This window comes from Chelmon rostratus, chromosome 22 (genome assembly GCF_017976325.1).
Source record: "Chelmon rostratus isolate fCheRos1 chromosome 22, fCheRos1.pri, whole genome shotgun sequence".
Taxonomy (NCBI): domain Eukaryota; kingdom Metazoa; phylum Chordata; class Actinopteri; order Chaetodontiformes; family Chaetodontidae; genus Chelmon; species Chelmon rostratus.
The window spans coordinates 6,406,251-6,433,686 of NC_055679.1; the positions used below are offsets into that span (position 1 = coordinate 6,406,251).

A 27,436-nucleotide genomic window follows, 5' to 3' on the forward strand; every position below is an offset into this window, starting at 1 on the left:
CACAAACAGAGACACGCAGCTTGTTCGGATACATACTTTATTTTGCGGCTGTGAGAGGTGATAACACTCTATTAGAATTACAAAACATAAATCAGTTTTCTATACCCGTGTGGTGCTTTTCCTCACTCTGACTCCACGGCTGCAGAGGTAGTGAAAAGACTGAGAAGCGGTTTGATGCCATACAGTGGAGTTACCCTGATGAGAACGCACACGGTGCGTCTGCTACTGGAAGGACATGAAGGACTGAGTTCACCGCTGAGACAAACTACAGCGCTGAGGTCCCAACATGTCAACACAGCTGTCCTCAAATGTGTTCGACACAGAAATATTACCTTCGCTGCAGATCCCCTAAAACACAATATGCAGCCAATACTGACAAAGACAAAATCATTTCAAAGCATTTAGACTACATCTGGTGTTCCAGCTTCCTTGTTCATTTGTTGATATGGTGTCAGATGCAGAAAAGAAGGAATTTTGGACGAACAGCTACATTTTTTTAACAAAAAGGACAGATTGCAATGATTTGTAAACATACAAATGGTGGGAACAAAGACAGGAATTGAACTGAAATGTCCTAAAGATTAGAGCAGCACAATAACATTTTTACTGTGTTCACAAAAAGCCATTTATAATCATCCGTATAGCACAATAAGGCACAGTTAGCGTAACAGCCAGAGTCCTTCAGCCTTCCAGTAGCAAACCACCTTGTATCCAGTCAACATCAGCACATGCTGATCTTCCAACCCAATCAACATGAAACCAAAAAAAAAACAAAACAAAAAAACAACCAAAAATGGAAGTTTGGTCAAGAAGTAGCAAGATTTAGTTCTGCTGATTGGAATTCTGTGAAGTTATAAAACACTGAATAGAGGCAGAAACCCATTGGCTCAGTGGGCAGCGATTTACTCATTTAAAAATCAAGCTTTTCTAAATGGAGTTTTGAATGTGAAAATTTAATCTTCCAAAAAAATCTGCGAGAAATAAAAACAACTTCATGAAAGTACATTCAGGTCCTGAGCACATAATTCAGAGTCAAAACAAAATCTCAGAACACATAATTAATATTCATTTGGCTCGTGGCTGGGTGCCACACTTCCACTGAGTTTCACTCTGCGGCTACAAAAAAGGTTTCTTGACTGTCTTGCAATTATTTACTCACCAAATTCTGCTTCATGACTTAAACTGGATGTACTTGACAACTGCCTGCAATCTGAAAGGAATCTACGGGACATCGCTTTCAGTCTCTCATAAACTTTAAAGCCTTCACATTCTGCATGTTGATTCCACACATCAGAGAAAAAAAGCTATACAGTAGTTAATAAAACAGTTTTCAGCGAGCTCATTGACTAAAGTGAACAACAGTTATGTGCGCTTACAGAAATAACACAAGTCAGGTGATTTAATATTCATTGAGCCTCTCTGCTAAATTTGGTCTTAAGCAAACATCAAAATAAATCTCTAATAATCTCTCTAATGTCTCTAAGGATAAAGAACACATGAAAAGAAAGAAACACAAAATACATGAGATGCTAAACAAAATATCATTGATAAGGCTATCGGTGCAATTATTAAATTAAAATTATCTCTATTTGGGTTAAATAATTATAACTTATTTCCTTAGAATAAACGTTAGTCACCAAAATACATAGAAAAGTATTGCTTAAATTTGAACAACAATGGTTTTGCAGTACAGTAAGGAGAACACCAGAACATTTCAAGCCTGTGTTGTTTGCTTTATGTTGTGACTCACATCCCTTTTTGCAGAGAACCATGTTAAATGAAACAATATCGACTTGTGTGCCCTTATCACAGACATCACACATGAAGCTCGTTATTTCTCTTCCTCACATCTTTAAATGTGAATATTTTTTGGGGGGCCTCAATGGATACAACTATCAAATATTTCACACGACAGTTAGAGAAACTAAGAAAATAGATACAGATAGATCATATTTTTGATTCTTTCTTATCATGCTCTGCAGCGCTTCCTGCACTGCTGCTGTTATTTGTGCTCCATCTACGAGAGGAACAACCCGCTCTTTTTACTCTTTATAAAGAACATGCAGCATAAATCTGAAACTCTACATGGACGGGGGGAAAAAAAGGAAATTCAGTGGTATTCCCTTTGGGTCCATCAAACCGTTACAAGGTTGCGTTTTCTTCTATTTAGATACTCGAACATATAAATACAAAAAAAGCATATTCATTCTGACAAAACCTCCACCAAAAAACAAGAAAAAGTGGCGACATTCCCATGAAACTGAAACCTTGCCACTGAAAACAGTGAGTGTGCTCTCCTGTTGAAGGAGAAGCTTGGCTGTCTTTACCTCCTGGTCTAGGTGGCTTGAAACCAGTAGGGGGCAGTGTTATTTGGTAGAAAGTGATTGTACAGCAGTCAGACTCTCTCATTGAGAGTCATCATGTACAGTGAGCATAGAGACATCTGATGTCAGTGAGGGAAAGTAGTCCCTCTCTTCATTAATTAAGTGCAAGCAGGATAAGTTAACATTCAGAAGGTGTTCATGTTATTCCTTAATCAAAGCTGTAGAGAAGGTGCTGACACGGCGATATAAAAAGCCTGTCTAACATCGGCATGAGATGCTGGTGAACTAAGTGCATTATGGGAGACTGAATCTGAATGGCTAACAGATGAGAGTCAACGCTGGAATAGCTCGTCTCAAAATGGTCCAAAAGCAAGCTCAGAGAAGCGAAGTGCTTTTGTTAAAGAGAACAGAAGTGTGCAAATCTTTTAAAGCGATCTCATTTACAACAAATGGCGGAGCAGCTACGCACAACAATGTTCCGGTGACACCCTGACAAACACATTCCCCCGGCTCCCCCATAAGAAGAGAGCAGCTCACAGTAAAGCAGTGTTTGGTGAAGACGGGACACGGTCGAGAGCCACCGCTGCACAGCTGGACATCCATTTTCATGACTCTGAATACACATTCAGCTGTTCAAAGCACAGGAGGGGAAAAAACAGGACAATAACACTGTTCTTTGTTCGTGGCTGCTTTGAAAAATGACACATGTTATTAAAATGTGTTTGGCTTTGTTAGGACATCTGAGACGGGACGACATTTGGTCGACGCTCGAGACCAAAGCTCGAGGTGAAAACCGATCAACAGCACAGCAGGACGACGTTCACAAAAACATGGAATGGACGAGAAGATCGAACAACACTGACATGTACAACATTTAGACTGTTACAGGATACGTTCGGGCAGTATGCATGGTGGCGATACGACTGCTAGACTTGGTTAGCATTTAATAATTAGTACCAGCAGCGTTCCTTGAGATGTTTTGAACATACTCGCGTTGATGCTGTTAGTGAGTTAGTTTGAGATACTATACAGAACGACGTGACTTAATCTCATAGCTTTAACACTTCAATACAGATATGTTAGGAGAGGAATGGAGCGGATTAAAGTGGTTTCTTGAGAGTTTTACAGTAAATTACAGCAAAAAAAGTGGGTCACACTCAACACAAAGGTTTATCAGCTTCATATAATACTATTAAGTATTCACTGTCCTCCCCTGCATTCATTACATTACATTTAAGGCAATGTATCGTAGAATGGACTGTCACACTGACAACGAGACACACATTTCCTCGTACGACCTGCGTTCAAATATGAGAGATTATATTGCTCATGGGCTCTATGTGTAGAAAAACCACTATTATGCAGATGGTTTTTGGTCATTAATACCGTATTAAGGCCCACAGAGGAAATTACATTCAACCATAATTAAATTCATTGAATTGCAGCAGATTTATACAGATGTTGGCCATTTTTCTTTGTAGTGCAGCATACTGTATATGAGTGCAATATGGAACAATAGAAGACTTATAATAGAAGCCTTTTACGACTTGATCAGAAGTATTAAAGTGGGACATTTGTGCAACTTTTATTACACACCATTACAGTGCTACAGCATAATACACGAGCACCAGCGTCACCAGCTGTGAACACATCTGCTCTGTATTTATGGAAGTAAGAATTTTAGGGCACCCAATTGCCATATTAAACACAGTGCAATTAGGATTTAGCGTTCTTGCTTGACACATGTCACCAGATGGATCAACTATTTCCAGTGCACTGGGATTGCCAATGTTGGTTTTACACCGCAAGCAACACAATCAACAAGTCATCGGGAGTTTTTGTGTCCCACAGAGCTGACTAACCAGTAAAAATCAGCCAAACTTGAGGCTTTTAGGCTTAACAGCTGCCGCATTTCCCTTTTGACATGATTTCATGAATATTAGCATAAAATAGGAGCGGTTGATTCCCGCCTTTCAAACTGCCCCAGCTGTGATGTCAAAGACAGCAAGAGGAGGCATTTTAATCAGTCGATGCCTGGAGAATGAATGGATTCATCACTATGGCCAATGGTAACTTACTGGTTACTTTTCTATGCTAACAAATTAGCGTCTCTGATTGTAGCGCGTCTGATCTGAATGTAGTGCCCAAAATCTGTCGAACATGCAACTCATACACCAAGTTACTTGTGGTGTCAACACACAGTTTTTACTTGGTTCCTCGGACAGAGTAGAAACTTCACCAAGGATGGACACTGGCTGTTGTTAGCATCATACCAGTGACCTTTCACTTACAGAAAGGTCTTACCACCAAGAAATCCTTTCACAGCTTCCGCTTGTTAACTGAATCTTGCCTCGTTTACCAAGACTTCAGTGTGATTAAGTTTTCAACACAAACTCAGTTTGCTGGTGCTGTTGCAACAGTGACAACACGCTGACGCTGCATTCACATCATATCGGAAGACACAGTAGGAAGAACGGAATGACGCTTGTTGCTGCAGCTTGGAATATCTTAAGTTGCTGAAATGAAGATAACTAAACTCAACCACAAACAAACTGCTAATGATCTAAGCTGATTGTCTGACAGTGAATTTGACTAATTTTCTAATTATCCGCAAACATCAGTGGATGTGTTTGCTCTCAGTTGACACAATTTCGGATACTGCTATATACCTCCCACAATAATCCCACATCCTGATTAAAACTGCCACTGTGTTGTGAATCTACTTTTCCCTCAGTTGCAGTCTTGTATTTACAGTAAATCCTATAATTAGGTGATACCTCGGTGAAAGTGTTTAAAAAGAAAATGTTAGTAGGACACTATTTTCCATTTCCCATCCTATTTTCTGACTTTTAGCCTGTTCACATGCATATAGTATGTCACATTTTTCTCTCTGGTTAATTTTTCTGTTGAAGACATAACACCTCACAGCTTCCTACTATATAGCTGTTGCTTTGGCAGTCAGTTTTAGAGAAATGCAGAGGACCCATAATAGAGCCTGGTGGAACACTGAGAGGCACCTCTTGGCTTGGAGCTCAGTTTGATCGTAGTGGAGGGTGTTGTGAGGATGCCACAGAGGTGGGGTGAGTTGTTGGCAGGGCAGAAGGATTTAGATGTTGGTTTCCCGCTGCATAGGTTCCTCATCTTTTTTACATTTGTCAACCAACTCCTCCGTCGCCTGGGCTTCCCCATCAGCTTCCTTCTGTTCCTGAACTTGGTCTGGATCTTCTGTCTCAGTCCTTTTGTACATCTCTGCACACTTGCGCTCACGCTCCAAAAGTCTGTAGTTAATGAAGTTTCCAATGAAGAGCCAAATACTTGCCAAAATCACGACAGCACCACAGCAAAAATACATGTACTTGTAGTTTTTTGTGATGTCAACCAGTTTCCCTGCAAGACAGCAAATTTTTTTTAGATATTTGGGTATCTGCACGGTGACAAAATTACCAAATACAACTGAGATACAATTTACAGAAAAATAAATGTCAGCTATGATGAATTCTACCCATTTCAGTAAAGGCCTGGTCACAAATCTTTTAATTTTTTTTGCAAAAACATTGAACTTCGATGAACTTTGATATGCAGCCTTAACAATGGTGACAGCCCAAAACAAGAGAAGCTATCATGGCTTGGTATGTCAAGCAACATCATATAACTATTTTGCCTTAAAATAGCAGCTTCAAAATCATATTGATGGAGCACTGACTTGTAATCGAGAGAAAAGTGCCTGTTCTTGCACAATGTAACGGGTAAATGCATAGCGCTTTATGATCAGACACCGCTAACTGTATTGGTGAAACTGGTTCATGTTTCATACAGACAATGTTTTCTGGTTTTCCCTCTGATGTCCTCTAGTTGCTAGAGTTCCTCTAGTTGATGAACGACATGCAGCAGTTTACTGATGGAACCCAAAGTTTTACATGATGCTAAAGTAACAACTAACTTAGCTGTAGCTGTGGTTTAGCTGTTAGCCATGTAGCTAGCAGACTCTGTAATCATGACAAAAGCATGTGTAGAGCTGTTATTTTTTATGACAGTCGTGTGTAAGTTACTTGCAAATTGTAACTGTCGGGGATGCCAAATTGCAAAAAAAAAAAAAAAACAACTTTTTTCAAAAATTGCTTTAATTGACTGACTCCAATAGCCAGAAGTGCTACAAACACTGTGCAGGCAACAGAAAAACATATGCAAGTGAATGAAATATGCTCTCAGACAGACAAATCTTACCTGCTAGAGGTGGACCAATGAGGACTGGGCAACACTCCACAATGGTGGTCAGTCCCACAGCACTGGAGAACCTCTGAGCCCCAACAAGGTCCATCAGTGTTTCAAACAGCACTGAGCTGACCATGCCAAAGGCAAAGCCAAAGAAAACTGCATATACCACCAGACCGGTGTAGCTTTCCACCAGTGGGCAGAGGATGTGACACACCCCATTGTACAGCACAGCAAGGCTGAAGAAGTACTGGATCCTTGGCCGGACCCAGCGCGAGTTGGCCAATAGCCCCATTGACGGCCTGGCAAACATGTCGACAAAAGCCAGAATTGAGAGCAGGAAGGCAGCCGAGTACTCATCCACCCCCATGTCCTTAGCGTAGGCCGCAAGGAAGACAATGGGCGCAAAGAATCCCAAGAACATGATGACATTTCCTGATAGGTAAATGAGAAAGCCCCGATGTTTGAAAAGTGTCAGGTCCAGGTACTTGTTGACCATTTGCCAGGCAGTGCGCTTCTCTTTTGTTGTGGTGGCGATGGCTAACTCTTCGTCCTTCTTGATCTTGCCAGGTGGTGGTCCCAGAGGCCTCATGAGGGATCCAGCAACACAGCAGTTCAGCAGCAGGCCACCCAGGATGAGGAAGCTGCCTCTCCAGCCGTACCTATTGAAGAGGTACTGGTTGAGAGGAGCCAGGGTGCTGAGGAACACCGGACTGCCTGCCATCGCCAGCCCATTAGCAATGGGACGCTTCTTATAGAAGTATTTGCCTATCATAGTCAGAGCTGGCTGCAGGTTGAAGGCCAGTCCAAGTCCTATGAGGAGAACAGAGATATATTAGATTTGTAATAGTCATGCTACAACTGCTAATGTACTGGTGCTAAAGAATAGTGCGAAAGGAAAAAGATCTACTTTACTTCTTACTCAACTACATTAGAAACCAATTTAAATATGATACTTTGTTTGAAGAAACTGAGTACCTATGAGCTACTACTACGGACAAACTACCAACAAGGGTGATGCTTTTAAGTGGCAAGTTGTTTTTCTGTTTTACGTCAAGCTAGTGCTGGGGCTCTTGGGACTGTCAAATACTTTGTTTTATGATAAGTACCGATGAAACTAATTACGTTCCCACGTTCAACACGGGAAACTACGATGAAAAATGACCATGGCCATAGACAGTCTTGTTAAAACAGAAAACCTATGTAATGCTGCAATGTTAAGTGTTGTTACATCAATACATTTGAGTAAATCTGAGCGTATTTCTCATTCCTCATTTTAAATGAAATGCCATAAAATTTACATTAAGCAATATTGTTTATATTATTATTGAATTAAATTAGTTCCTGAAGTGTAAAAAAAATAGAGCTTGTGTAGTATGGCCTCTTAAAGAGCCAGGACCAGACACAGTTATCGGTTTTCTCTCTGCATGAGGGTATAGATTATCAGATGGCAGATTTGTGTCATTTGATGGGGATTTAAATGGACTATGGATTGATAGTTATACTGTATTCACAGTCAAAATATGAGAAATATTCCTAAAAGATTTGTTGGAGTCCAGTGAAGGAAAATGTCAGCCGTCATGCAGAAACAAAATTAATTGGGTTTCGGTAGCCTGCCATTTGTCAGCCCCTACTACAAGCAAGTTGCAGGCCAGCATATAAAATTATATCAAAAACCAGAATAATACAATTAAAGCAAGAACCAAAATAGAATGAACAAACAAAGCAAATGTTCTCCCTGCAAACAGTTTTATTTTTAACCTGATACTTAGAGGTAGAGGCTAATCAAATTAACTCAAAATGGACTTGAGTGGATTTAGATGGACTTACCGCCGATAACTCCTATGCAGAGGTAAAGCTGCACCACGCTGGTGCAGAAGGAAGACAAGATCATGCCGGTGGAGCAGAGGCAGCCCCCCATCATGACGATGGGCCTGCAGCCGTATGTGTTGACCAGTATGCTGCTGATGGGACCTGGCGCAAAGATAAAACATTAAATCAACCCACACATGTCGGATGTTTACATTTGTCAGGATCACTGAAAGTGAATGCCTAATGATTTAATCTGGTTAGTGCTGCACGCCAGCGGGAGACCGTCTTCTATTAATAGCAGCAACTGGGCTGCTTCAATTTTTAAACACGGCACTCCCATCACGTCTTGTCAAATCAGTTTCAGAGTAGTAACTGACTGTGTGTACAACGAGAAAAGCCTTGCATATAAAAGTCAGCTTCTGTTCTATATAACGTTTTTAACATACAACGTCTAAAAAAAAAGTTCAGGTGCATCTTGTAATATTTATTCACAAGCCAGAAAAAGCTGAGGACAAAGCACTTTCTTATTTCTATCATTTCCTGAGCATGTAGTGTTTATATTTAGGCATTTAGGCAGCTGCAAAGCTGTGTGTAATCTCGGTTGACACAGCCTACTTGTTACATGTGCCGGGGATGTTTCAGCCAATCTCTTTGTCACTGAGAGCTGCCAGAAAAAGTCTTAAATTAGGTCAATTAGGTTGAAACCAAATCCCCAGTTTAACCATTTGATCTGAACAACTTTATTCCAATAAAACAAAGGTCAGCCACAATATCATTACCCAAACTGTCCATAGTAAATGTCCATTCGGCCCTGCACAGCAACTTCCTTGTTCGACATTGAAACTATATTTACAGTACAATAGTTATGTGTGCACACACACAATCATGATGTGAACTGTAATTGTTGAACTGTATGCTATGAATTGTAATGGACATCAGGCATGTGTTCAACAAAAGAAAACAGAAACACAGCTTTGATAATCTGGTGAAGTGAGTGTTTGTTTACAACCTATTTGATCATTTCATTTCTGAATCTCAGCAGCTCTGGCTGTTTGTTTGTGACATACTATCGCTTTGTAAAGTTTATGCGGTGAGCATGCTTGCAAGCAGTCACTGTGCTGTTTAGTCACATCTGCAGGGTTCATCAGGTTTTTGCTGCTAGAAACAAAGTCGTGAGAGCTGAACTGAACCAAAAACAGCAATAAATGAAAACAATGAGCTGCAAGATGCTACAACGCTCAGGTAAGCTAACAGGAACTGCAGAGTCAGCAGAATGTTCTCTGTGTGACATCTTTCACATTGTCATTTGATCCATTGTTAACATAAACTGATCTGTTACTGCAGCTTTAAAACTTTAACATAACCGGCGAGGATGATGACGACAGACGCCAGCCAATAAATACATAATGGACAGAAAGATCATTCTTATTGATAAGGCAAGTTTCCGCCACTTTAATGACTCAGCATCTGTATTCTGACTTCTCACTGTAAGCGGTCTTCAGTCTTCTAATAAGACACATCGTAACTGTAACTTAAAAATCCAACATATTACTGTATTGAGAAAGAACGCTCAATATTTTTTTGATTTTTTAAATAAAAATAAGTTTTATATTATAATACTGTTGTGTTACTTTATGCAATATTGCTTCTATTTTTCCAATTGATGTGTTTTCATCTGACTTGGTACATTTTTTTTTTAGGAATCTGTGCATCTTCTAATCGACACCTTCCCCTCTCCCTTTGCTGAATTTTAAGTACAGGAGGTGTGGATCGAATAGGGAGAGAGAAAAGTAATGAAAGATGTATTTTTTGAAATAATGCTCTCATTACCAGCCAGAAGATGTATAATATTTCTGCCAGGCCCAGTGCAATTTAAAAAGCCACAACGGGCACGGAGTCATCTGACTTAATTTGCTCTGCATGAATCTTTTTCCGACCTTGAGGAAAGTTCCCCTCATTTGCATCCACAGCAGTGATCAGTATTCTCGGGGGCTCGGCGGGACCCGAATTGGCCGAGATGAGGGAGCCCCTGAGCCTGCACACTGCCTCCCTTGAAAAAGGCTTATCGTCTCCTGGCCAGACACAGAGTGGACTTCATTACACAGTGGACAAAACCCCAAACTAAATATAACCACCTAGATCCCAAAAGGGAACGACACATATAGAAACGTGTCTAACAGTTTTTTCCACGGCCCTTTAATGCGAGCTGCAGCGAAGACGCTGGTGCAGCTCGCGAGACGAGGATGCTGGCGATCCATCACACTTCAAATTGGATAAAGTTGACAGAAACGGAAACAAACATCTTTTAAAAGCTGTTCTGCTGCAAGAGGGCACAAACATGGTTTCTGGAAGTCACTGTGCGTCTGCTGGCCGCCCCATTACACAGATATTTATAGGGAGACAATGCAGCCTAAACCCACCAAAACCCAGTTTTTCGATGTGTAGTTTAGCTGAACAGCAAGCAGCATCCGACTGGACGATGCTAACATGGTGGCCTGAAGGTTAGAGAAGCGAGTAAGTGGCAGGAAGGTTGCCATCAAAGACTGACGAGATAAATACGGGTTGGAAATGATACCACCGCTGAGGGCCGCTTGGGCAGGGCCCTTTCCAGTGGAGCTGATCAGAGGCCAACAGATGAGACTGTGGCTGTACTGGGCAGTTTCCAAGTGTGAGTGTGTGCAATTGAATGACAGCAGATAGGGTGTTCCTAAAACAGCTCTCAGCAGAACATCCCAGCATAAAGTGGTAAACACTCTCTATCTTGCTAATGCTGCATTAAAAGATTCCCAACGGTCACGAGTTGTTCGCATTTATAATGTCTCAAGATGGCGTTGCTCCAGTGCCATTAACATCAAAACTTCACTGTATCCCAACAATAAAGAAAAAGAATAATGTTTCATATCTCTGTTATCTAAATACATAGTTTGGTCTTTGAGATTTCTTTCTCTGAGGTGAGTGGAAAAATGATATCTAAACTTTCTGGCTACCTGAAGGCGGTGAAAACAAGCTGCAAACAACACCTGACACAGCTGATATGGCGGCCTGCTTATTTACACATCCCCAGAGCAACGTTTGCATTCATTTGGAGTCATGCTGGAATCCAATAGTCACTCTCCTTTGAGCTCAATTTTTGCTCTGGGGAAAAAGTCTGTCTCGCCGCTAAGTGCTCCACTTTTTGCACAAGCTAGTCGATATTTGCTAGTTTTGGTGGTGGGCAGGTCGTGTGCATTGAGTTTTCAGAGCGGTTTCACCGAATGCCGCCGCGTCCTGCAGCCAAAAACACCACTAATGAGAGCAACGAGGGCGAATCACAACATCGCCGTTTTGAGACTGAGCTGAAAGAGCCTGAATAAATGAGGTTTTTCTCTGGACAATTCACAGGAGCCACTGACAACATTTCTCATTTGAATGACTTTTTACTTCAGAAACAGTCCCTGTGCAAACAGTTCACAGCATGCTGTGGATTATCCACTCTACTGTAACACGCACACTAAAAGACTGCAGGGCCTGAGTGCTGCATGAGTTTCATATGCAGGAAATCCAGGGAACCTCAAGGTGCTCTTGAAGTGGAAAATACTGAAAAAAAAATGTTCATGGATTTTTAGGCAGATCAAAGAGAGAAATTCAGTGAGAAGGCTTTATTAAGTCGAGAACAGTGGCCTGGCTTTTCATCAGGGTGGAAATTAAAACTCTGGAAAAACACGTTTGCTCTCCTGTTCATCTGGCAGTTTCCCATCTACCTGTCTTCATGACTGACAGCGACTGTGACATGGGTGTGCACTGTCTCCACGCCGCCTCGCCCAAGGTCAAGTCTCTCTCCCCGCGTCTGGATTAGCGCCGCTGATCCGACGCGGACACACAGCCTGCACCTTAAACACATCGTCAGAGCGACGCTCGCTGTGCCGAGGGTTGTGTGCTCAAGCTCTCTATTGCTTTTCTTTTTTTTTTTTACACATGATAGTGAAACTAAATTAGTGATGTCATTTTTCTTTTCAGAAATTTCCCACGTAGAGTTTAAACCTTTGGACCAAATCTGCTTCCACTTATGAGCTCATACCTCTCTCAGAAAGTAGGACACTTGCTTTCCCCTCTTTCACAACAGTAAGTGTCAATTATAATCGCAATAAAGCGTGCATGAGTCGATCTGCAGGTCGGTCAAGCAGCTGACAGTGCAGATCTTCAGACAGGGCCAACGTTTCTTATTGGTGGGAACATGCCCGTGCCTGCAGGCGACACTGTACTGCAGGCTGAGTGGTGTCTTTGCAGCAACACGTTATAAAGGTATCGCAGCATAGAGCTAAAGCAACAGTTCAGAGTCTGCAGGGAGGGTCAGTTAGCTGATTATCTCATAGATCATGGTCAGTCGGGAGAACAGTTCCTCAGCCCTGTGGAACATTTCCACATTTCCAGCTCACGCTGACAGTTGATGAGGACTTGCATGGATGCAACTCACTGCACGGCTTTCTATAGAGCTGTGAGGCAGGTGCGACACACACACGCTAATGCCGCAGCATAACTGAGCAGCTGGGATGGCTCTGTTCCAGAAACTGAGCTAACGGTACAGGAGTGTCATGATTATATTCATTATTGGTTCATCAACCACATTTTTCCATAAACTGATCATTTATTAAAGAAAATATCAACAAAGAAAACTCAAAGTCAAACTACTGACGTACCAGCAGTTCCACTTAGTGCTCCCCCTACAGGCCTGGAGCATGTCTGTTCCTGCTTATGGAAATGCACTTTACTTTTATATAAAACTCTGTTTAAAATCTGTTTGCTGTGTCAAAACCTTGCATCTCTGTTTTGGATGATTCTCGTGACATTTTTTTAAATTGAAGGATTAGATACTCCTTCATTGATCCAACCTCTTCATCATAAAAGCTTGACAGTTTGGGTTTGGCACTGGACAGGAGCGATAAATCGAAGCTAATTTCTCAATTTCTCGAGCTCAATTCGGAGTGACTGAATTCATATTTCTGGGTGTCTGGTGCCGTTGCTCATTATCAGGCAGCTTCACAGTGATGACCGAGCTGCTTAAACACCAACACACACACGTGCGTGTACATACACACACACACAGCAGTGGGAAATGAGAAAGGTGTTAAACATGCAAACAATGATTGCTTCTTCAGCGTGAGAAGCAGAACAAGAGAGCAGATGTTTAATTAATAGCTGATGAGTGCAATCAATATGAATGAATGAGTAACAAGAGCCGATCGCTTAGTAACTGCACATATTGACGACATCACCACATGATAATGACACGCAGTCACTGTCAAGCTAACAACTGCCAACCGCGAGGCCCGCTGACACACACACTTCATGGCGGGCGTTGCTCTCTCTGTGAGGTCAGACGATAGCCAGCAGAGCATTTTGTTCCAATTAAAAAAAAAAATCAAAATAATATTCAGGGAAATAATTTCCCTGAATATATTCAGCACGATAAAACAAACAGACAATAAAACATCTAATTAAATATGACAATAACAAACACTTTGACTTAATTGCTTCATTACAAGTGTCGTATGTCATTGTGCCAAGAAAGCATGTTGACAAATAAATGCTAACGAGATAAACAAGTTAATTTATGAAGACTTTTATTGCTCTCGGGAGGCTCGCTATGATTTCGTCGTAAAGAGCAAATGCCGGTCAATAAACATGTTCCACATATAGAAAATAAAGCCAGTTAATTTTCAGAGGGCTGACGCAGCCTGTTTGATGTTGGTATAGGAATTCTGTCAATGTGCTTTTTTTATATATAAACACATGAACATTTTTTTATAATTGGCCCCTTTAATGTAGCCGTTAAAGAACTGTTAACGAGATATTTACGGAGCGAGCTTGTGAGATCTCATTATAAGCACAATCGATGCACCAAATCTCTGTATGAAGCTGCAGAACGTCACAGTGAGAAATGACAAGTCTTGCTGTCAGAAAGCAGCAGATGAAAACAGAGCAACAAGTGTCAGGAGAGGTATGGAGGGCCAAAGAAGGAAACGCTGCATGGGAAATAAACAGGGACCGGTCTGAATGAAGTTGCATGACCAAAAACGTCTCGCTGAGGCAGCATGAAGATGATGAGATCCAGTGTGAGGTGCGTGTACGTCACTCGTAACCACTCGTTCAAAAAGACGAAGGAGACCACTGAACGCTGTCTTCAATGACCTGAAACATGCTGTATCTCTGCCATTTATTTACTGATATTTCTTAGCAGCTGACGCATGTGCTGATATCCAAATATCTTCAACAAGCTAATATTGACTGGAGAGATTTGTGGCTTTGATAATGAGCTCCTTTGCTGGCATTTGCCGCTGTAATGCCTTATTTTTGATTTTGTGTCCACACTCCAAATCTGAATTAAAATTCTTTAACACATTGCCGCAATATTTTACTTTATCTTACTCTGAGCGACATCTCTGTATCGAGCTATGAGAGGGTGAAGCATTTTCTAAATTATCTCGCTTCTTTTGGTGGACGCAGCACCGCACGACACAGGAAATGAGCTTTCCAGGCCTGCTGTTGACCGGTGCAGATGGTGACAACAGCAGAGGCTCGAGTGACAGGAGGATTACAGCGGGGACAGATGGCAGCCGTGGCACTGCCAAGCAGAGGGCTGCAGGGCTGGAGCCAAAGCGGGAAATACAGCAGGTGATCAGGGCAATACGGTGCAGAAAGTGACCTGCTGAGAACACATTCTGACCCTTCAAAGGTTCTTTATTCAGGGAGCAACGCAAACCCAGCTGTTGCATTGTGTGGGAAGCCCATTTCATATGATAAAATATGAGCGATTTGAGCTCCTTGACATGATTTATGCAGGTATGCAGCAATAACAAATCATTTAAAATGCCTTTTGAATTTATGCATGTCTTTATAATAAATGGTTCCACAGGCTCCTACTTAATTATTTCCAAAAATCAACATGTAGATTATAAACTTGCGACTGGTAATTAATTCCCATTCGTCGCTTCAGCTTGGCAGAGCCTGGTGGATTTTCTGGTTGTCCTGAGGCTCAGCATGTGACGCTGAGCCTGCACCCTGTGACGCTGTGGTGTCAGATCCAGGTCCTGATCTAACGACACGACCGACTTCCCTCTCTGTCCTGTTATTTTCTGCGGCATCTTGAGGTAGGAAAAAAAAAACAAAACACGGAGTGTATCCAGCAAACGTGCTAGGGACCAAACGCTTCAACACATCACTGCAGGATGAATCCAATGCGCCACCATCTTTTCTGTCACACTTTCTCGAGCTGCAGCGAGTAGATCGAAGCTTCATTCATAACATTAACGTTCCAATTCTAAATCGACATTCGATTGGTGTGCAGAGATTCAGCTGCACTGATATTATTAGTATTATGCTATTTGTGGAATTAGATTCCATTCCTATCTGACGAAATATTCTGCCTCCATCCATATTTGATATATGTGCACTCTTACACGAGACGTACAGATAATTCAAATTTGAGTGCGACCTTAAACTGAGGTCAAAGGTCAAATCCACCGACGACTCACCTGCAGCATACATGACCGCAAGCATGATGGAGGAGATCCATGCGATCTCGCTGTAGGAGGCGCCGAAGATGACCTGGATCTCTTTGAAGAAGACCGTGATGGCCTTGGGGAAAGCGTACGAGAAGCCGATGGAGATGAACGATCCGAACACCACAGCCCACCCCCAACCGCCGTCTGGTGGGGGCACGGCGGGGGGACTTGTGGCCGGGGGTGGCATCGCTGGCTCACCTCAAACGCTGAATACTCACTGCAAAGACAGGGGAAGAAGGGAGAGAGGACATTAAAATTCAGTAAGAAAACTTACCACCAGCACTCTGTGACTATTTTTTCCTCCCTGTTTTTCCACTTCATTTTGTCCTGTGATTGATTATTGATTAGTCAGATCTCTGCAGGCTCTTTCCTCTTCCCTCCGAAGTCCTTCAGGACTTTCAGGTTAGAAATAAATTAACGTGAACCTGAGCAGTTGTTTATCGGAAAATGTCACAGATCATTACTGGCAAAATATAGACCACCAGCTCCAGCTCTTATTGACAGTACACAGAGTGGCTGCGGGGTTTGAAGGAGGTCAAAAGCTTTGTCCTCCCTGTCATCTGCATGAGTAATTACCAGCAGTCATGGGACACGTGGGGAAGGAGGACATACCTGAGCTTTATATCCTGGAGACGTGTGCAAACACCCACACACACAGTATCAGTGAACCATTCAGCGGGCTTGCACTCACTCTACCTGAGCGACCAGACCTGTCCCACCCAGCCGTCACCTTGAGCCCAAACCCCGCCCCCCCCCCAGCCCTAACGCAGCCAAGAAACAGAGTGAAGGCTGTCAGCTGAGAAAGGCATAGTAGTAAAACCAGGCACTGCTGGTGTACAAAGCAAACACGCCCTCATACCAAAAAACACAAGAGCTGCAATTGTCTGCAGCCACATCTCACTCTGTCGGCGTTTTACGAGCTAACTGACGTGCAGGAACACACACATATTCACACGCACAGATCATAATCGGCAGCTGCATGTGGCAACTCTGTCTAACCTCATTAGCTTCACCCTTCTAATCAGGAATAATCTACAGCCAGTTTGGCTTCACGGAAATCAGCAGCCAGTGGAAGGATCAACACGTTTCTTCATGTTTGCATTGTGGCTATTATTTGAGATTAACCAGGCTGTACGTGGCTCGCCAACGTGGCTGCGAAATATCGGCCCGGGAGTATCTCCGTGAGAGCCGTGAGAGCGGGCTGAATTTTCCCGAAAGCAGAGCTAAGCTGCTTTCCTGCGTCACGTCCTCACGGGGGAAGCGGACACTTCAGTTTTGGGAGTGTCTGCGCGATGACACAGCTACCAGCATCAATAAATAATGTCGCGCTCTTCCCTCGCCGCCGCTCTCGCCAGATCGGGTTGCGGCGCTGTGGAGGCTAACACATACCGAGCTCTATGCTAAGTGTCAACAGCAATCCATTAGTGAGATGACTCACTGCTTTTGCTCCAAAGACCATTTGCCAAGTTTTTAAAAGCATAAATACCTTTGTCACGAGAGAGTTTTATGCAGGTTGAGGAAATACACAAAGTAAAGAGTAGCTGAACTCATTTGTTCAGCGGTTAATGTGTGTTTTCTAACAACCTCAAGCCTCCATAGAAATTAGTTCAAAAATGCTGATTATGACATATTACAGAAAAATGGCTGAATTAAATCTTTTCCACTTTGTGCCACAGCTGAAACCTCAAGTCAAATCACCATATTCAGAAAGAGTTTGTTTATTCAAATGAATTTAAAATGAGTCATGGGCCAAACGTTCGAAAAAATCAATACAATGATGAATACAATCTGACAGAGGTTATGATTTTTTTTATTATTTCCAACCAGTGTGAGGTTAAATTAATTCTTTTTAATTACTGTTTAGTCTTTTGTGTTTTTTTTGTCCTCATTGATCTGTAAGTCCTGTTTTTCCAGTGCAAGTACACTGAGTGCAGTGTTTAAACTGGAGTCAGATTCCTTGTATATGCACACATACTGGGTCAATAAAGCCAGTACTGATTCTGATTCTAATCATTTGGGTCTTTGGGATTTAATAGAGCTTGCATGCACACAGTTGCAGTTAGTTTTGGCAATTATACCTGGTTTTAAGTGGTTGGATGACTGAATCCTGACAAAACATCTCTAACTTAACTGCTAAAACCGGCCTGCTGAATGGAAATATACAGTAATCCTCTGTGTATATCCCTTGTATTGTCCCCATTAATCAAAGTTAGAGATTATGTCTTTTTTTTTTCTCAGAGTTCCATACAGTGGGCCTAATCCACACTAATCAGATTACAGACTGTCCGCAGCAGCACTCAGTGTAGATACTGGTTTTGATTGATTGAACGTGATGACAATGCACGAGCCTCAGAACTCATAAGCAGCTTAAGTTGATGGGTTCCAATATGAAGCTCCAAACTGACTGACCAAAGAGGAGCAGCTAAGGAGAGAGGGGGGGGGGAGCAAACTTTCAAACGAACTTGACGAATTTGGTTTCCGATCAACCGTTTAAGTGCATAAGAAGTCAAACAAAGCAAAGTCACCGCTGAGTCACGACAATGTCAGCGCTTCCTCTTTGCTTCAGAGGCCCAGATCCTCATTATGTGCCATTTCCGCCGCGTCCTTCACTCGACTCCACTGACTAAAGAGCAGCTGACAGAGGAGTGACTGACAGGCTGCGTTCACAGCCGCCGTGGTCTGAACAGCTATTAAAGTACAGGTGAGGAACAAGTCACCTGAACTTCAAGGGCCATGTGTGGTTTGGTTTGTTGGGAGCCACATCGTTGTCCACACCCACAGGAGACACTTCAGTGTCACTTTGTGCAGGCGAAGTTCCAAATTTGAAACTATTTAATAGAAGAGGTGTCTGGTGATAATAAATTGTTATCGACCCCTGGAAGGAAATCCTTCTTTGTCTCCACATGACGCTTAAAGGTCAGCAGCTACATGCCATCAGCGACCAGCAGGTATTCGGTGTGTCACTTCCTGCAACAATCAAAAGGGGCCAGCTTTCCGTTCTCATCCAAAAACATAATTAAAGTTAATAAGCCTTGATTCTATTTTTCCATCTGACGCAGTGTCCACATAGCATTAGCAGAGCAGCAGCAACAGCTTCAGCGCTCCATCTGTGTGGACGCAGGACGCCTTCAGGCGCAGTGCTGACTGTGGGCCGCCTGCGTTTTGGCAGCGCTCAGAGCCCGACACACAATCACTGTAGTTACACGTGGAAGGAAATAGACTCGAAGCATAAAGCGACACCTTATGAAACAGGAGCCGGTGCGTGGCCTGTGTGAGCAGCTGTATCGATTAAAACAGATGCAGGGAGCCCATTAGTTCAAATATAAGAACGCTCCGAGTCTACAGTCTGTAGCTGTGCAGCTAACATGCTCACTATGACGATGCTAACATGCTGGCGGCTAGCAGTTCTACTGTTTTCTGTATGGTATTTTAGCGTGTTAGCATTTGCCAGTTAGCACTAAACACGCAATCAGTAGAGATGAAGCTGATGGAAACCTCATGAGTTGGACAAGTATTTTCATTATAAACCAAAGAACTGCGGTCAAGATTTTGACCTGATGAAAACTCCAGGTTATTACAATTCATCCTGAGGTGGACACGGCTAAAAGCAAAATACATTGATTCATCTGACTGATTAATTGCTTAAATGTCAAGAATAAAGTCCAAAATTCATCTCAAGCAGCAAGAACACAAAGTCACGTCTCAATGTTATCCCGTTTCAGTAGCTGAGGGGGGATCGTCATGGATAAAGAAGCACAGTTCAAAACACATGAACCATGGAGACACACACACACTAACGCTTGTCCTTGTGCATTGCTGGGTCGAGCACACAGTCTGCTGCGCCTTCACCTTGGTGAGCTTATTCAAACAAAAAAGTGAGCAGCAAGGAGAAGGCGGGAGTCCAGAAACCAGAAGACTGTTTCTATAATCAAAACACCCAACTGGCCAAAGCTCATCAGATTGGGTTACATACATTACCTGACAACAAGAGTGCAACTGTGTGTGTGTTTGTGTGTGTGTGTCCTCAAGGACTTCACTGTGTACCCTGGCAGAAAGCCTTAAAGACTGCCTCCTTTGTAGCCTGGACAGACACAGGATCTCAGGTTTAATTCACAACAAAAGCCAAGCTGAGACCCCAGTGTCGTATTTCAGGCGAGGTTCAGTGAAGGAGGCGTCGGTGGGCGTGGCTATCAAGGTGAGAGGCCAGAGGCAACCACGTCTCGTGCACGCAGAGACTGGTAGAGGCTTGCACCAGAATAGGCTTCAGCTCTCTTTCCCAGCATCAAATCGCTGCTCCCTGAACTGACACGCCCCAGCTCCTGTACTTGGCTCCTTCACTTCCTATGTGTGCGCTGTGTGTTGTGCGACACGCCCCAAAACAAAAATCTTTAAACCTGCATTAGCTGATTTTTGTGGCAACTTTGGGGCCGCACGACAAGCTGTAAACACAACTCGGATGATTTATCACTTTATAACAGGCATGTCCAAACTATTCCATAAAGGGCCGTGTGGCTGCAGGTTTTCGTTCCAACCAAGGAGGAGCACACCAGGCTGGAATCAATTAATCAGATGATCTCAGTCTTCAGCTGATAACTAAGGGATCCCTTGATGTTGATTGGTTGGCCTGGTGTGCTCCTCCTTGGTTGGAACGAAAACCTGCAGCCACACGGCCCTTTATGGAATAGTTTGGACATGCCTGCTTTATAATATTGACATGGTGAGCGTGCTGGCAAACAGTTTCCTATTTACACACTCAGCATTAGCATTCATTTGGAGTCCTGTCTCTGTCCAATATTCAGTCTCCCTTCAGCTCTGTTCTGCTTCCCACCAACTCAAAATACCCATTTAGTTGCTAAACGCGACACTATGCTCACCAGCTGGTCACTAATTTTGTCTGTTGTTCGGTCAGACAGCTGTGAGACTAAACCTGAGAGGTAAAGTTGTGGGATGCAGAATCAAAACATTAAGCTGAAAGACATGAAAATGCTCTTTAGAGATGAGAGGAACTGCAGATTCTCTGTGGGTTCGTCACTACATGCAAACCTGTTCAGATTATAGTCATTTGATCCATTATACTGTAAAAATATGAATTTAAATATGTAGCCTTAATACCTCTTTCAGTGAAGCAATAATTCTCAAACACCACAGAATTATTATTTTTATATGATGGTTAATTAGAAATTCCTGGGGTGGGAAGATAACTTTGTATTTTTTTTTTAGAGAGAGAGAAATTGGGAATTTTACTCTGAATTCAATACAGTTAAGACTTTTCGGAGCCAGCCTTTAGTGGTCATTAAAGCTGGAAGAAAAGAACTGCAAAGGTACCATTCAGAGGAAGAATAATCACCTTATTCACGTTTCGCTGATAGTCAGAGGTCAGGCAGCGATCACTTCATAATGGTTTCTGAATGTGGGCTTTTCTGAAGCCCTGCAGGACTTGCACCGCAGTGAAGCACATCATAAGGTTAGCTGACTGAGGTGCCGGGTCGGAACATGACTGAATCAGAGTTAGGGGGTAAGAAGACATTCCTACATGCCCTGTATAAGAAACTTCACCTCCACGGTCAGTGGCTACTGGCATGATCCTCATCTCACCTGCCCCCACCCGAGTCTCATGGGACTCACAGTTATGTCAACGCAAGATTAGCTCAAAGGTAACCTTCAAATGAGCCTACCCACTTTGTCTTAGAAGTAGTTCATCATTAACCCAATCAGCAACTCTCTAAATGTTGACCGAACCAGATATTTTATTCCTCTTATCGACGTGACGTTTGATCTCAAACCATGATCCAGTAAATGCACTTGCCCTTGGTCTTGTGCACCAACAATTGGGAGATATAGCACAGAAACAACGGCGTCCTCCGACTGCTTTCTCATCAGAAAGGCCACCAGGCAGGCGGTTTTCCCAGAGAATACACAGCACTAGAACGAGAACACCCTGTTAACCCGACTGACAGCCTCTGCACGGTGAAGCCCTTGAGCAAATTCCTGAGGATGCACCTTGATTAAAAAAAAAACTGTCAAGCGTTGAAATAAATTTTCATCAACACACCTCAAACCACTGAAACAGGGTGTCAAACCTCTGCCAACGCAGAGTGATCCTCCCACCTGCATGTTCGTTTTGAGCCACATTTATTCACCAAGACACGCCGTTTCTTAAAAAAAAAAAAAGGACCGCTGCAGCATGACCGCCTGCACACACTTCTGTGGACACAACAGCATGCTGGGAAATCCATCCATTTAACCTTTCCATGTGGGCTGCCAACACCCACTTTCAGCATCCAATCCAAAGCTGCCACTCTGCTCCACACCTCGAACACATCATGAAGTGACAGGACCCTGAGCCTTCAGGGTTCATTGAGATGAAAAGCAGGGATAAATGCTTCTTTGGGGAGTATCCTCAGCTTGTGGGGCTCACATTGAAGTGCTGAATGGCACAACAAGTAACAGACATCCAGCTGCAGCCAGGTTATGAAGTCAGTAATAAATGAGTGCTATGGATGCTTTGATATTTGGAATTAAGGTTAGAAACGGATGTGATTTAGCTTCTGCCAGAAAACGTCAAAAGCAGCTAATTCTAAGGAAGAAGACTTCTTAAACTAACCCACACGGTTTGATTGACATGTGATCTCTGGATGGTAAAGTGCTTAAATAAAGCCCTGTCAAGCACCAATTAGCAACTTCTCCGTGTTTTTAAAGTGGTTTGATTTATGGGTTTTCATAAAAATCACAGTATAACAGCATATCATTAATTTTTTGGGTGACAGATTCTTCAAAATCAATCTGTCAGTTTCTACATGACCTTAAACCCAGTTTGCCATGTCTGTTCTTCGGTTTCTTGTGACTTGGCCAACATATACTGATATATTGCCAATAAGCTAATACTCATTATTGGAAATCCTAGATATGCTGACAGATTTACAGCACCTTTATAACCATAATCACCCTGTTCAAACATCCACATTTCAAGACTTTAATATAATCATTATAAAAAATAACCTTTATCTGTCCGGCAGCTTCTATCAGTTTCCGTATTTACTTATTTGATTTGATTTCTTATCCTTGTTAGACTCGGGGTCAGGTTTACGTCTTCACGCAACAGGATGACGATGCTGTTCTTCCAAAGCAAAGAAATTTCACTAGAAACCTGTGTGGGTGCACTAAAGGTTGCCAATCAGCTCAACCACGTACAATGGAGTGCAACGCCTTCGTCTTTATCAGGCAGTGTTGTTTGCACACAGCAAGATTGTGTCCACAACAAACCTCCCCAGACAACGTGGAAAGAGGTCCTGATCTTGAAACCTGATCCAAGCCCATAAAACACCCACAGAAATGTATTCATATCCTCAAGGCACACAGGAGCACGACCCTGTCAGTCGGCCGTCAGGGTCATATAAACATGTCTGTGCACAACTTCACCAACACAAGTTAAAGATGAGAAAAACGTCAACCATTAGCAGCCGGCTAATGAAACAGTGACACCATCACAGTCAGTCAAAAAAAAAAAGAAAAAAAAAAAAGGTTGGCAGCGATGTTGCACACCTGAGAGGCCGCTGCTTTTGAGTGAAACAAACAGTGTGGACAATGACAACTAAAGAATGTTTAGGTTACCTGCCGACTGAGGCTGCATGTGAAAAAACACAGAGGCCGAAACAAACCAGGAAAAACGGCGAAGCTTCTCACCTTTCGGCCAAACGGCAGGAGCCAGAAAAACCGGAGGTCAATGGGAGCAATCTTTACTTTTTTTTGCCAGAAAGCAACACAAAACACAGAATCTGTGTTTAAATAGGCACCAAATGCTGTTTCGCCTGTGGTTCCAGAGGAAACCCATGTAAAGGAATATATCTTCCACACTGTCCACCTGTGTCCTAGACACACTCTCTATCATCCTGTGATATCAAGCAGGCACCACCAGACCACTGGAGGAAGTCAGCTGGTTGTTCTCTTTGACCGTGTGCTGATCCTACAAGCTATCATGTTTTAAAGGAATACTTCAACCTTATGGAAACCGTGCTTTTTCACTTTCTTGCTGAGAATCAGATGAATAGACTGATTCCGCACACTCCTGTGTGTGTACGGTAAATATAAGCCTCCAGCTGCAGCGGGTAAGCTCGGAAGCAGGAAGTGACTGCACCTGAACGAGAAATAGGCCGCCACACCCGCCTCCACAAAACCACAAAGTGCTATTTTTATAGCTCTGTGTGCAAATTAAACAAAGGAGATACAGTGTGGTGATTATTCCTCTTTCACGCTGGACAAAAAACCCAGAACACCTGCTAACTTTTGGCTTTTATCCTCAGTGGGAAAAGTTACAGTCGGCATTAATTCCCAGGTCAAATGACTCTGCTGTTGTCCGGAGTGATGCTGATGCGTGTGAAAGTTCCAGACCTGACCTGAAATCCTTGTTGCTGCCTCATGGTGATTTCAGGATTCACCGTGTGTCCCCTCGTCTAAATGGAAGGGGTACGTGGACAGTGGCAAGGGCGGTGGAAACTCATTCCACTCAGTTTCCCCCTCATCATCGTCATTTCAGAACGCTACAAAAAGCCACCACCACAACAGTCACCGGCCTCTGCGCTGCTTACTGCTGCTTCCTGTTTTGTGGTGCGTTCGTGTCTTCGAGCGTGACGCACCAAAAAAACCAAACAGAAAAAAAAATAAAACTCATCCTCTGGCAATGAGAAAGGAGTCAGCCGTTCACTCTCAGCAGGTCGCACGCGGCGTTTACGCACTCATTTTGCAGTAAAAGCAGCATTCGTGAGCTCAGGTGTTGGGATAGGGATGTTACCTTTGGACAGAGCCAAGCCGCCCCCCTGGTTCCAGCCTTTGGGCTACCTGCTGACCTGCTAACCTGTTGCTCGCTGGAAACATTTAGCACACAAACACTACTGATGTCAGCCTTCTAATCAACCGCTCAGCAAAGTGAATACGAGTATTTCCAAAAATATCAAACTATTCTTTTAATTGCAACTCGTTTTCCATTCCGGGACTAATTCCTGTGATGAGAGTAGAAAACAGTCTCTCCACAACGAACCAACCAGCCTCTTGATCAGCTGATAAATCATTTTTCTCTTCAAATAAATCTTCTTACCAGGCTTTACTAAGAATAAATGAAACTGAGAATAAATGAACTTAGAATGACAAAGGAGAAGTAAGGGTTTAGACGAAAACCCTCTTCCTCCTTCGAACGAAAAGCTGAATTCCTGAAATTAAACAAACCCTGACTCATGTCAGTGCACTCTGGGGTTTTGCTGATACAGCTTTCTGTGGTCTGGTGTGACCATTAGCTTCTGGAGGCCGATGGGAGCTGACGTCAGGCTGGTTGTACTGACAGGACTGAGTCCACTATCTGATGCTATGAGTCTTCTCCACAGGCTTATATCTTACTTCCATGCTGTTCTGCAGCATGAACTTGCTTGGTTGCGATGCTCCTCCACAACAAACCGGATGCAAGAGAGGCAAATACAACCTGGTGGTTTATTTCACCGTCAAACTCAGCATCTGACTCCAAGCACAGGCCTAAGAGCCCCGGTGAAACACTTCCCAGAGGAAACCAGCACAATGTGACAGTGAAGTTATTTTTACAGCTCACCAGCTGACCAGGACAGAAACGGCCTCTTCTTGTGCCAAACCTACTGAGGGGAAGACTCATCACATCCTCGGATAAGAATAGTCTCTCTGCGATCTGTCCTTCTGAGAAAACCTGCAAAAGTTGGCTCGGGAAAGCTGGAGCTCGCAGGGTGATGAGACAGCAGGGCGATTCCTCAGCACTGCAGCCTAATCGTGTGATGCTGCTGATGTAAGGATAGGGACCGGATAAAGCCAGTCTAAATGCCCGGGGCCTGCACGCACTAACGCAGGCGCTCAGTCAAAGCAGCTCAAAAAAACATAAAAAAAATAATGAGATTTAATCCAAATCATTTCCCCGCAGGCTCTGACCGCGTGGCCGCGCTTTCCACCTGTCTCCAGCGGCTCCCGAACGCATCACAAAATGCGCTCAAACACGCACTCGCGCACTTCGAGCCTTTAGCCCTTCACGCGTCTCATTCATCGCGGCACATGCTCCTCTCCGCACGCCGAAAACGCCGAAAAGCTCGCTTAATCCCCCCCACCGATCACCGGCGGCTCGCCTCTCAGCGGCCCTCAGCGATAAACAGCCATTAAATGTCACTTTACCTGGCGGGGGTGAAGGTGCGTGTGCGTCCCGTGCAGGCTGCCGGCTCGGTGACCTTGGAGCGGATGAGATGCGGTGTGTCTGTGTTGTGCTCGGCTTCGTGTTTGAATCTCCTGAGCGAGCCGCTGCCTGACGTGGCGCTGCCGCGGGCTGCGGAGGGCGGCGCTGCCCGCCTCCGTTTCTATTCTGGAGCAGAGCGGCTCTCAGGGATCGACCCGGCCACCCAGCTGTCCGCGCATCGCCGCTCCTTCGCCCCCCCGCGCGGCGCCGGAGGACTCCTCTGCGCTCTCGGAGGCTGAGAACTGCTGATCGGGGGGACACACAGGGCCATGTCACAAACTGGAGCAAAATGCAACTGAGCAGCTTCAACAACGAAATGTTTGGCATTTTTGCTTGAAAAAATAAAATTAATTTATTTTGTATGTATTTTATTCTGAATACCGGGCTGAAAAAATATTATACTTCATCCTTCAAGGATACTTAAATTTTCTCCAGTAGTCCTTGAGTTCCACTCCAGTCCTACTTCTCAAATAATTGGCACAGCTTTTTACAAACTTTCCATGTACTGCAGTCCACCAGTGAAAATCAGGATTTATGAAATTCAAAACACACTCTCAGTACAGTTATATTATGTCACCAATGTGCTGGAAATTTCAAATTATTTGAAAGTACACTTTACTACCATTAAAAGTATTTGTAATTGAGCATTTTTCAGTACAATTTATAATACACTCTCAATAAAGTACACTTTTTATAAGCACTTTGAAATGCCACTTTACGTATTGCAGAATTCATATATTAATTTTTAATAAATTTAAGCAGAACTTTATGACATCTATTTAGATGTACACTTTTTAGAAGTAAATGTCAAACATATTTTAAATTTGCACAAAAAGTAAAAGTGTACTTGCAATGACTCTTCTATACTTATATTATACTTCTAATATACTAAAGTAAACTACTTTTTGGCCTGGGTACTAATACTACGAACAATAGCAACAAGAGGAAGTTCCTACAGCTGAACTTCAAGAACTGAAAGGAGTTGAACTGTCATTTGAATGGTGAGAGATGACAGCAGATTCAGATGAGCATCAAGCACTGAAAGGGTTTGAAATGCTGACGTGCTACGACTGAAACAGAATAATTATAATAAAAAAGTTGAAGTGGCAGTTGAAATCTAATTACTGACTGAAGCTGTAAAACTGGTAAAGCTGAGAGTACTTCAATGGTCAGTTGAAGTGGGAGCGTGGCAGTTTGTGTGCTGAGGGAAGCACAAGTATCTGCAAAGAGTTCAGTTAAACATCGAGCACTGAAAGTGTCTGAAGCTTAAATTGAAGTTTAACCCTTAAAAGCAGCTGAGCTGAGAGATAAAA

At 43.1% G+C, this 27,436-nt stretch overlaps 1 protein-coding gene across 1 annotated transcript; it reads right to left on the bottom strand.

Annotated features, from left to right (window-relative positions):
* Positions 1-26: 26 nt before the first annotated feature.
* zgc:165507 (uncharacterized protein LOC561188 homolog) lies at positions 27-26,160 on the bottom strand. The gene is made up of 5 exons (XM_041963995.1): positions 26,066-26,160; positions 15,860-16,106; positions 8,367-8,510; positions 6,549-7,349; positions 27-5,711 (listed from the first exon to the last, which is right to left on the bottom strand). Exons 2-5 carry the CDS (start codon positions 16,074-16,076, stop codon positions 5,431-5,433), a joined length of 1,443 nt encoding a protein of 480 aa, XP_041819929.1. The 5' UTR covers positions 16,077-16,106; positions 26,066-26,160; the 3' UTR covers positions 27-5,430.
* Between the last annotated feature and the right edge of the window lie 1,276 nt (positions 26,161-27,436).